We start from the raw sequence: 12,593 nt of genomic DNA, 5'->3' as shown, positions 1-12,593 counted from the left end.
GGTTGTAGCTCCTTGGTCAGTGTCAGAGGACTTGTCTGAGTCCTGGGTTCAACTCCCAGCATTTTAATAGCAGAAACAAAATCTAAGTTATCAACATAGAGAAAGAAGACTCAGAAGCAAAAGTCATCTCCATCTCCAAGCCGCCAGGGAGTTTCCGGTAGTTCAAATAGAGGTAGCTTTTCAAAGCACAGCAAACACAGCTCTCCTGTTCCTGAGGAGGGCAGTATAAGAAACAACCTCGGTGTTTCTGGGCAAAACTACCAGTCAGACTTTTGCCAGACTAGGTAGAGAAGGTATTGGCTTTGTCTAAGTCCGCTTTCCATTCCAGTGACTCACTAATTCCACAGCTCAACTCCTCTAAACATATGCCACGCATGCCTATAATGTATCTATTTTAATACAAATTCCACTTGTGTTATTGAAAATATTGGTAGGTAATTCATAGCTGTCACCGTGCTGCTGATGTAATATTAATTTTATTACCAATCTCTACCATGAGAAAACTGGGAGGCTGAAACCCTTCAATTAAAAGTCCACCTTGAGTACCTGTGTCTACATTTATTGGCTAGGTTTTCGGGGTCCTAAAGTAAATCTTTGACATGAACTTTAGTTTAAAATTTCCTGTGAAATAATAGGACAATTAAAGTAAAACTTAAAATTGTTTTCTACAGTATTCTGTACAAAAGTTAGTTATAACCAAGATTTTGAAGTTGGACTCTGTACCCTTTCCTTTCATTTTCCTACATTGCCACCTGGTGCCCATTCTCTGAATAGCAACAGTTTTACTACAGTTTCTGACTACACAATTGTAGAAAGATAAGGCTATTTTAGGTCGTGAGTTTAAACTAATTGACTAGTATAAACCCATTGCCTATTATTTATTGTAGTTAACTTACAAGAATAAATTCACGTTTTTAATTTAAAAAATTATCTATATTCCAAACCAAAGGGCCTATCGTTTCAGACTTTAATAGCTAATAGAAACAATAGGTTTGCTATTGAACAGTTATTCAAAATCCAAAGTGTCATGAGTTAAACCCCATTTTTTACCTATTAAAAATGTTTGATGAATAACGCACATTGCAGCTTTGAGTCTGTGGAGAAAGAATATGTTCCACGAAAGAAATTGGTCAGAACTGAAGGGGCGCCGGAGCAGACAGAAAGGCCGCCACTCTTCCCGTGAGGTTGCAAGAGAAGAAAGCATCTTCGGGTGCCTCTTCTTTAACTCTCAGTATTTTTAGGTTCTTGTGTCCATTCACCCTTTCCGAGGGAGGCTCTATAAAATGTGCTCTTGTGCTCTATAAAATGATGGTACAGCAGCAGTTGTGCTGTTCTTAAACCAAAGGGCACTTTCCGTAAGCTTCGGGTGGCTGCCGCTGTGCCGGGGGATGCAGCTCTGGCTTGCTGTGTATTTGCCAGCGGCAGCCGCTCATTGTATCAGAACCAAGACATGGCTAAGGGGTGCCGAACAAAAGCAGCTACTGCCGTTGGGGAAAAAAATAAAAAAACAACAAACAAACAAACAAACAAACAAACAAACAAAAAGCTTGCCTTAGTAGATTTGTACTACTATAATATGTGTACTAGAGCATGATATTCTCTAGGAAGGTTTTTTTTTAAGTATAGAAATGAATGCATAGCAATTTTCTCAAAACTGTTTCAAGCTAAGTTAACCCTTGAGATACTCCTGCCATCCAATTAGTGAGCTTTGCCTAAAGCTTTACTAAAGCTGCTCGTGTTCCGACCTGAATTATCCTCATTAGCACATACTCTAAAAGTGTACATAGTACCTTTCGTTTTGCTAATACTTTCTCAATGTTGCTGTTATGGATTAATTAGTATCTAAGATATGCTGAACTCTGATACGAATTCTACACATCCCCACTTGATTGTTTTAATCGTAACTATTCGAAGAGTATCTTTATATTTAGCAGTGTAGAAGTGCAGTGAAAGACTGCCGAGCCAGCGTGCCTGCCACTCACCTCTTTTTAAACACTTGGACTCAATTACTGGTGAATATCTCACACCAACTTCTAACTTCCTTAAACCGCACATGTAAAACCGGAAGCAGATCGAGGGATCCATTCAGTGAGTTTTCAATGCCAAGGACTAAAGAAGCAGAAGCAGTAAATACGCATTTCTCTGGCCACGTGGAAGAGTCTATAAAGATATATACGAAGAATTGTGAGGGGAAAAAATACCTTTCCTCAAAATGTATTGAGGAAAGGATTCTGCAAAGAACACAGAATGAGGAAGGAAGGCGTGTTGGTGCCTGGGAAGAGTGGGAGGAGCTGGTGGGCAAGCAGCTGGATCTCAGTGATACACTTCTATTGCACGCTCAGGCTCATGCACAAGCTTGCAGTCTCAAGTGACTGCAGAGATCTACAGAGTTTAACTTTCTGCCACAGAGAAACTAATCTGGGCCGGTGGAGGCTCACAGAAACTGAGCCATCAACCAAAGAGCGTGCATGGACTGGACCTACGTCTCCACACATATATAGCAGATGTACGACTCGGGGACTTCTGTGGGTCCCCTAACAATTGGGGCTGGAGGCTGTCTCTGACTCTGTTGCCTGCCATTACACCTATTTCTTTTAGCTAAGCTGCCTTGTGTGGTCTCAATGGGAGAAGATGCTTAGTCCTGTTAGACTTGATGTGCCAGGGAGAAGGGAAAAGGGGAGTGGGGGGTGGCTGCAGTAGGGATGTAAACGGAATATACATAAATGAATGAAAAATATTCTCTTAATAGATAAAACCATTGTCCTTAAAAGTATCTTTTTAGTCACCACCCAAAGTTCCAAAATTTATAGTGCTATAGTATCATAGTTTTGCTCTAAGCTTTTAATATTCAGTTTTAAATTAATATCTGGGTAAGTCTTACCAAAGGCTGCTATTTAAGGTTTTTTTTTTAAAAGAGTAGTATAAATGTATACATTCATGCATACTTACATACACACACACATACATAGTAAAACCAGATAAGTCTAATGTTTGCAACGTACTCCTATTCAGTTTAGACTCCTTACATGTGTTATTGCCTTCCCAGGACAGTAAGCTTAGCTATAGGGAATTATATATTGCAAGCAATTCTTGTATCTGCATTATGTATGAGTTTTGTTATGAGTTTTATTATGAGCCATTGTGAGATTTCTATATACACCATGAATTTGCACTTAATGAGTTGAATTTGCATTCGTTTGACTTGTCTGAAGCTGACTTAATGAGACGCTTCCCTTCTTTGCTTAAAAGGGGGTCAAGGCCAAGGGAAGACTCGAGCAACCCAACATCCTGAACTCAGTGTCTGCGGAGCTTGTACTTTTATGATGATTTATAATTTAAGTTGATCAATTAATAATTCTTGGAACTATATCTGATTTTTTAGGTCAGATACTCAGCAGTGATATATTAATAAACTGTTTTTGGCTTGCTCACTGATACAAGACGTCTCTCATTTTCCTGATGGAAATCCTAGGCTATGACTGTATCACATCTGAGAAAGAGTCTCTGTTCTTAGGGGATAGATACTGTCATGGCCTGGGCCCTGTAGATTGAAGATATGCTTTTCAACACCTGAGTTTATAGAAAGCAATAAACAAACACATTGGAAGTTTATTATCTTCTGTCTGGCAGACCTTAAAGCACTATTCAAAATACAAAAAGAACCCATGTGGCCTGCTTCTTTTCACGGGACATTTCACCTCTGTCTTCTCCAGTTCTTCTATGTGCCTCCAGGCAGCAACCTGCCTCTCTGCAGGCCTGAGCTGCTGCAGCCAGGCCCTGAACCCGTTCCTCCCCTGTGCCACTCACTTTCCTCAAGACTCCATGTGGACCATACACCCAACCTTCCCAGGCTTCGTGCTTGTTTCCTGTCTGCTTTCTGCCATCTTTCCCTTCGTTTCTCTCCTTCCTCAGTCTCCTTAAGCCTCCACGACACTGGAATGATTTCTAGACCAACTATATCTGCCCCATGGGTGCTCCCCTGCTCTGTTCCCCACCAAGACATGGTGAAGATTTGCCCTGAACCATGCTGATACCTTCTCTCTGGAAATGCCTCAGCTAGAGCTAAGACTGTAGCCTCTTTCCAGCCCCTATATCTGTGTACATCCTCCTCACAGTATTGCTTCCTTCCTTCCTTCCTTCCTTCCTTCCTTCCTTCCTTCCTTCCTCCCTCCCTCCCTCCCTCCCTCCCTCCCTCCCTCCCTCCCTCCCTCCCTTCCTTCCTTCCTTCCTTCCTTCCTTCCTTCCTTCCTTCCTTCCTTCCCTGCTCTCTCTCATCTGCCTCCTCCCTCCTTCACTCTTCTGAAATACCCACCACCTCTGTCTCTATGGGAACAGAATGTTAGGATTTTGGGGAATTCCTACTCTATTTCACTGTTATTCATATGGACGTAGGCCAAGTTTCTGTGGTGAAGCCTTTTTCTTTCTTTCTTTCTTTTCTCCTTTTAATCTTTAGCCAGGACCACTTTCATGCCTTTGGCTTTAGATGGTATCAGATCTTGGCTTCCCCAGTTCTGTATCTTAAACTGCTGAAATCTCACCTTAATGTGAACCTTGTTTTTCTTCCCAGCTCCTGCAGACTGTTCAAAGGCCCTCCGAGTCTGACCATTCCCCTAAATAACATAAGGACTGTCAACCAGGTGACTTCTGCAGCCTCGGCGCCCTCACACTAGAGTCCCATTTCCCAAGAGGGGACAGATGGCCTCTCAAATATTACAAAAATTATTCTGCATTTGGCATAAAACTTTGCACCCACCTAACATCTGACACAGTGAATTCCCACTCACTGCCATTTCTCTAACCCCAGCTGCTCCTCTGACCTGGTGTCACTGGTCTTCGTGTACTACAAAGCTGAACTCTTCTTCGAGCCCCTGAGCAACTCTCTGTAGTCCAAATCCAGTACTCCACACATGTTCTCTATGCCTGGAATATTCTTTTTCATGCTCTTCACTAACATTTCTTTGAAATATTTGCCCCATGGAAATGTCATTTCTCAAGAGAATTTCTTCCACCGTTCACTTTCCAAATTAAAACCTCTTCTCACAGTGTTGTGCCCCAGTGCATGATATTCTGTGCCTCAGTGAGCTAGGCGCAATTCATCATGGTATATTAAGAAGCGGTTTGAGATAACTGAAGGAACAGTTAACTTGAGTGCTGACTCTCAGCACTTACTAGTTATATGTCCAGGCACAAGCTATTTAAAAATAGATTTTTTTTCACACAGTATTTTATGATTATAGCCCTACCACCACCACCAGCGCCTCCTAATTCCTCCCCTTGTCCCTTTTCATTCAGGTCTATACTCTTTCTGTCTCTCATTAGAAAATGAACCAGCCTCTAAGGAGTTATAAAAATGAATTAAAGTAAAATCAAACATTTTAAAGAAGTCAAAACAAATAGAAGAATAAGAACCAAATGAACACATTATGGGCACAGAGAGGCAAACATTCCTGCAGACAGGAATCCCATAAAAACACAAGACCAGAAGCCATATAGTAGTAGTAGTAGTAGTAGTAAGTAGTAGTAGTAGTAGTAGTAGTAGTAGTAGTAGTAGTAGTAAGAGAAGGAGGAGGAGTGGGGTTGGGGGGAGGAGGGGGGGAAGAGAAGGGGGGAAGGAGGGGGAGGGGAAGGAGAAGGAAGAGGAGAGGAGGAGGAGGGGAGGGGAAAGAGGAGGAGGAAGAGGAGGGGAGGGGAAGGAGAGGGAGGGGAAGGAGAAGGAAGAGGAGAGGAGGAGGAGGGGAGGGGAAAGAGAAGGAGGAGAAAGAGGAGGAGAGGGGAAGGAGGGGGAGGAGGAGGGGAGGGGAAGGAGGGGAAGGGGAAGGAGAAAGAGGAAAAAAGGAGGAGGAGGAAGAAGAAGAAGGGGAGGAGGAGGAGGAAGAGGAAGAAGAAGAAGAAAAAATGCATACCCTGACATAACATTGCAAGACAAACTCCAAAGATGCTGTTGTTTGTTCTGTGTTGGCTATCTACTTCTAGTCACGTGGCCTACCCTTAGTTTGTCTCCCCAGTGAGACTCCCTTGGTTAAAACTTTTTTTCCCATTTGGGACTGGCTGTCAATCAGAGACAGCTGCTGTGTTCACTTCTCCTTTTACCTTTAGGACCCCATTTTGTATAGGCCCATGTAGGCTCTATGCATAGTGCCACAGTCTCTGTGAGTACATTGGAGTGCTGTTCCTGCTCTGTTTAGAAGGCCTTGTTTTCTTGTATTTTCTACTGCCTCTGGCTCTTAAACTCTTTCTGAATCCCTGAACCCTGAATGGAGGAAGACATTCCATTTAGGGCTGAGTATTCCAAGGTTTTTCACTTTCTACACATTTTTGGGACAAGTTATCTAATTTCTGCCCATGAGTTTTCTCAAGGATCACATGAGGACAGTGTGAATGCCTATCTTGTAGGACATTTGCAAAGAGGAAGTTGTTACTATTTTAGCTCATCACAAACACTTTATAAGCATTTGTTTACAAGTATGTGGTACATGTGTGACTTTGCATGTGTGAAAATTGCTTTATGTCTGAATGCATGGCTATCTGTTGTGATTCTTTTTTTTTTTCTTTTCTTTTCTTTTTTTCTCGGAGCTGGGGACCGAACTCAGGGCCTTGCGCTTGCTAGGCAAGCGCTCTACCACTGAGCTAAATCCCCAACCCCATGTGTTGTGATTCTTAATTGCTATGAAATGTTTACTTGACAGATGAACATTGTACTGCATCTTATAATTATGTTTAGAATGATAATAGCATTCTATAGTTATTTATTTATATGATGCATAACCATTTGTAACCTACCCATTAGAATTATTGAACTATGTTTTTTGATCTGAGAATATCCCTTGACAATGTAATGTCTGTCTGGTTTCCTAACTTCTCTCAAGACAATTCATTACTTTCATTTGTCACATCTCTGGACTCCAGTGTCATGGCGATCCTACTCAAATTACAGATTTAGTGACAATGGGACAATTCCTCTCACCTTAGAATGCTGGATTGTATGGTAGCCTTCAATTGGTTCTCATTGTTTGGAAACACTGAGTGCACTGTGTGAATGCTTTCCATAGAGTTTGAAAACTTCCCCTGTTGATAATGTTACTCAGTTCTACACCAGCATCCCTGGACCTACACTTTGTACTCTCATCATCCACCCAAATTATCATGGTCCATTTTGCCTTCATGACTTTCCGGTATCCCATTTGTGTGATCTCTGAGGAGTAATAGTCCTAAAGGGCTTTCTCTGCTCTCAGTTCTCTTAGAGAGCTTTCTGTGTTTAGTTCCCAAAGAAAGACTGTGTAATTTCAAAATCACATCTGTTCTTATTGTCTGTTATGTACATCCTTTTCCTAAGGAGCCCTTTCTGGTGAGCGACAGTTAAAAAATTACTTCTTTCTTTCTGTGTCCTGAGCAAGCAAATCGTTTCTCATTTCTGAATACGTGAGAATTGGAAGGGCCCTCACACAAACCAAACCTCAAAACTGCAAACAGGTGAAATTTTTTACAGGGTTTAGAAAGCAGACGGCTCAGGATTATAGTAGGAAAAACCCACACTTGGTCCCTAGCACACCTTTGATACTTAGGATTTTAATTTTCTTTTCAAAGGGAAACTCTGCAAACTGGCTTGAGATGCACGCAGTTGAGATTTAGTGGAAACTGTATGACTGATTTCGCTGTAAATTTGTATATTTGCTTTCGCTCTTTGCAGTTTAACAGCAATGCTCAGGATGTGAGTTGTTTCCAGCACCTGGTTCAAGCGAATGTAAGGAACAAGAAGGTGCTGAAGGATGCGGTGAATAACATCACAGCAAAGGGGATAACAGATTACAAGAAAGGCTTTAGCTTCGCGTTTGAACAGCTACTTAATGTAAGCATCAATAAACAATTTTATTTTGTCTGTTTTTTAGACATTCTTATAAAGATCCTTGACCACTGTTGAAATTTATTGACAGGTTATGTTCAACGAGCTGTGGTTGAGGTGGCAGATGCGTTAGTCAGTCAAGACTTGGGGTACTGTTGCTTCATTAGAAGCTTTTACTGCCAGTGTCCTTGTGGGCTTGTCCATGTGCTGAGATAATGTGAAGCAGGATCTTGTTACTAATACAGGAAACGTCTTCATTCATTGTTGTCCCAAGAAGATGGGCCTTACCTCCCTTGAGAAGTAAGAGTATCAGCCTTCGTAGGCTAGAGCGATACAAACTAATTATTGATTAGATGATTGATCATTCAAAGGCTGAGGCTGATGACCTCAATGACAGGAGGTTCTCCAGGACTTTAGCAGATTGCCTGCCTACTTGAATTGTATCAAACTGCACAGTGATATTTGAGGTCATGGATGGAAGAACATAATATATATTTTCTCACCAACTTTATAGAGATTTCATGTTTAAGTGGTAGCACTTTGAATGGCTAATTGAAAGGAAATCTATGCTTAGAATTAATTTATTACTCTGCTTTAGTAGGCCTTTAGAAAATTTCAAATTACATGGTAGGCTCCTCTCATACTGCTTTTAGATAGGCTTAAGGAGGTTGACATTTCCAAAGAAGATGAGCATCCAGAAGTTGGTGCAATTCATTTTTCTTATCATTTAAGCAAACACATTCTGTAACAGTGGAAAAGCTGAGATTATAATTTGATACCTCCAAGAAGTCCAAGTTGCTAAATTAATTGTTCGTTTTAATGGTCCTTTGATGCTAACTCATTATTTCATGCTCAGTTCTTTGCAAGACCTTAAAGGTTAGGAGGATTTATTGCGGGAAGTGAGTCTTGCAGGATTAGAATCCGTGTGGCAGGTCACGAGAGGACAGAGATGGGGATGGATGCGCAGGGAGTAGATCGCAACCTTTTTTTTTTTGAAGCTCTGAGGAGCACTATGTGAAGGACTACTCAGTAATCTTGTCGTCTTCGAAATGTAAGGTGAATGACCAAGGAGGAGAGAACAGAGGGAAGAACAGAGAGAAGCAGGGTTGTCTGGAAATAGATCGAAAAGTTAACATGCAAAGTGTGAATAAAGTTGTTCGTTGCTTCGGCTGTAAAATTATAAAAGTCAGTAGAATAAACACTTACTCATACAAAGCCCAAACACTAATCAGTTCCAGGGATATTGTTATGAGCAAGATGCTGTCTGAACACCACAGGCTCTTACATGTATGGGAGTTGTTTCCTAGGGGGAAAACTAACACCAAACAAACAAAATGCTGAGGGGTACCAAATTAAAAATGTATTATAAAGAAAATATAATCTGGAACATGTTACAGTTTAAAACATCTAAGTCTAGGAAGGTGTTGCTGATGGGGTGACATTTGATGGAGGGTTTAAAGGAGAGGAGGTGGTGAGATCTTTGGCCAGCTAGATAATAAGGACTACTCCTGGCCTGATCATCAAACCTGTTTTTAGAATGTACTACTGAGCAGACTCTTTATATGCTGGGCAAAATATGTGCATGATTTTTTCTTATCTGTTTTCTTTTCCTAACTTTTCTTGCGAATAATTTACATATATACATATTTTTTTAATAGTATAATGTTTCCAGAGCCAATTGTAATAAGATCATCATGTTATTCACGGATGGAGGAGAAGAGAGAGCCCAGGAGATATTTGCCAAGTACAATAAAGACAAAAAAGTGAGTGTTACTTTTTAATATTTTAACTTGAATATGTAACTAGTTTTCAGAAACATGCTCAGTGGTGGTGAAGAGAATTTTTTTCTCCAAAAATGTTACTTGAAGTTATAAAATCATATTACTGGTGAAATAAAACTTTTTTTTCAGGTAACCAACCATAAAGCCACAAGTATATTAGTCATATATTGTAGATTTATAGGTTCAATCTGATTCTTACGTTATCAAAAGAGAGAAACAAGAAGAGTGTGAGAGATGTCTCCTAGTCATTGAAACTGATAGGAAGATTCGATATTATCAACGCACCAAGAAATATTTACAGTGATTTCTTTTTTAAACGTGAAAATAATTTACACCAGCAAAAAGATGAATCCTGCTTGAAAATGTGTTCAGTGGATGGTTTAAGATAAATGCTTTGATTGTTATAATAATTTAAAGAAGGCTATATCCCAAAAGCCTATGAAGATCAGGGTTTTACATTTGGAATATGTTCTTTTTTAGGTCTGCAGCACTTCCAGGGCAATGCAGGGCAGTTACAGGGTCATGCTGTGGAGAGAGTGTTACTATATCACTACAACCTCCTGATTCTAATTGCTCACCTATGAGTCTTATCAAGAGTCCTCATCTGTTTTCTTACTGATTCTCAACCCATTTTCCTAAAATGCTAAATGATTATCTTAAAAGTCATGGGGAAATATTCAACATCTGTCTTGTGCTTTAAATTTATAAATTTATCCTAATAAAAAGCACATCTATCTTCTCTGTGTGTGTGTGTGTGTGTGTGTGTGTGTGTGTGCATCCCTGGCTTTTGTTTTCTTTCTGAATGACAGTTTTACTTTTGGGGAAAATCTGGCTCAGCAATAGCTCCAGTGGATGGTTTAATGGCATTTGAGGCAATACATACATTTTTACATACATTAAAGAGAAGATCGCCACATGGCCATTGATGGTTGCAGAGAGAGAGAGAGAGAGAGAGAGAGAGAGAGAGAGAGAGAGAGAGAGAGAGAGAGAGAGAGAGAATATGAATCAGACTTTTACACCCAGGTGTGAACCCTGGAGAGGTTAGCTGACCCCGAGAGGTCAATGCTAATCACAAAGAGCAGGGTCAAATTTCTTCAGCTGGTAGTATTTATAAATGTATGTGTGTGACAATTATAATTAATGGATTAGACACACGAGTTTTAGAAGGAATGGGAGCCACACAGACAGGATGATTTGGAGAGAGGAAAGGTGATGCAGATGGATGTAAATACAGGGTTCACATATAAGATGGACATAAATACAGGGCTCATATATGAAATTCATATTGATCACAGTACTACTCTAAGTGTAGGCTATAGGGACCAGCTAGTCATCCTTTGGCAAATAGACAAGTAAACCATAAACCGTGCCACACCTATGCTAGGAAATGCTAATTATCCTCAACAAAAGGGACTTCTATAGTATGTGACATATTTGAATGTAGATAGCATGCTCAGTGAAATAACCTCTTCATACACACACATGCAAATAAATGAATATCCCACATGCAAGAACTATCAGCATAGTCAAGTTCACAGGATCATGAAGCTGTCAGAGACTGAGAGAGAAAGACAGATAATCATCTTATTTTCAATCGGTGCACACACAGTTTCAGTTTTGCAAGATGACTCCAGGGAGCTGTCTTATGGTGTAGTAACTGTAAAAAAATGACTTTGTTTTAGATGCTTTTTTCTTACTCCTTTTATGTTTTGAAATTATAATATAATCATAACTTTCCCCCCTTTTCCTTTCCTCAGGATACATTATAGAATAGGGGGTGCAAAGACTGTCAGAGCCAGTAGATCAAGGAACTTACTGTAAGATTGTGTCTTCAAGTAATGTCAGAAGTTACATCCATAAAGTCTCACTAACAGGTCGGCCTAAACATGAGCTGATATATGTCTCCTTAAATATATGCTGAGGGTATATCTCATACAGTGTGTTTTTACCACAACAATATAAAAGAACTTAAATACACACACACACACACACACACACACACACACACACACACACACACATATAAATTATAAGAGCTTAAAAAAAACTCTATTATCTTCATTGCACTTTTCCCTCCAAGAACTTGTGTCGTGCACAGGCCCAGTGAATGCTTTGCTTATATTTAGTTTTCATCTAGATGACTCAAAACCCATTCACAGCAGCCCAGGTAGGTGTGATAAGATGTCTGGGCAGCTGATGAATTAGCCCGTGAATACACAGCACACTTTAATGAAGCCGAAAGCTTTGAGAATTAGAACAGAATGTTTGGGTTCTTTTTCTGGAATGCACTACTCTTGGGAATCAATCGACCTGATTAGAGATAGGCAGAGATTTAAAACCGAATCCATGTTAATCTCCTGGAACAGCTGTTCCAAGTTAAAGCATACTCACTTTCTAATCTTTACCTGAGGCAGGGGCAGTCCTTAGGGCTCACCCATGTGTCTGAGACCTCCTTAAACATGATGCCAAAACTAAAATGAGCTCCATCAACAAGAACAAACAAATGAGTAAAGGAAAGTCAAACCAGACTTACAGTTGAAAGATAATTCCCAGGGCTTGTAAAATCAAACGTATTTGCGTTTCTGTAGGATGGCAATGATTGCTTGGTGAGCAGTGCACACTCCCTCGCTAAGTAGGAAATGCTTCTCTCGTACTTGACTTAATTTTCAGAAATTAAGTTTTAAAAGAAGGTAGTCAAAGTTATTCTAATGAATATTTTAAATTATCTGCAAAAAATAAAAATGTGAGTGTGAAATAATTTTCAAACTAAAAAAATATTCAGCTACTGTCAGAATCACTTAATAATATCCAGTGCTGTAAAAACGTTTAGAGGTTTACTTTTAAATATGATGAACTCTTTCCCATATTGCCAAGTAAAAAGGCAGTCTCTGTTGTCTGCAAAAGTCTACAGCAAGTCACAAATGACCAAATGTGCATCAGGGTTTACAGTAAAAACTGCACCCTCCTATTTT

The 12,593-nt window shown here is 40.1% G+C and overlaps 1 protein-coding gene across 10 annotated transcripts in view; it reads left to right on the top strand.

Annotated features, from left to right (window-relative positions):
* Cacna2d1 (calcium voltage-gated channel auxiliary subunit alpha2delta 1) overlaps positions 1–12,593 on the top strand; it is a 427,964-nt gene that overhangs the window by 346,885 nt on the left and 68,486 nt on the right. For all 10 annotated transcript variants that reach the window (XM_063285606.1, XM_063285608.1, XM_063285607.1 and 7 more), the window contains 2 exon segments: positions 7,688–7,846; positions 9,499–9,603. In XM_063285606.1, the coding sequence (XP_063141676.1) occupies positions 7,688–7,846; positions 9,499–9,603 (264 nt within the window).

The sequence above is a fragment of the Rattus norvegicus genome, chromosome 4 (genome assembly GCF_036323735.1).
Source record: "Rattus norvegicus strain BN/NHsdMcwi chromosome 4, GRCr8, whole genome shotgun sequence".
Classification (NCBI taxonomy): domain Eukaryota; kingdom Metazoa; phylum Chordata; class Mammalia; order Rodentia; family Muridae; genus Rattus; species Rattus norvegicus.
This window is presented reverse-complemented; position numbering and strand designations above follow the sequence as displayed.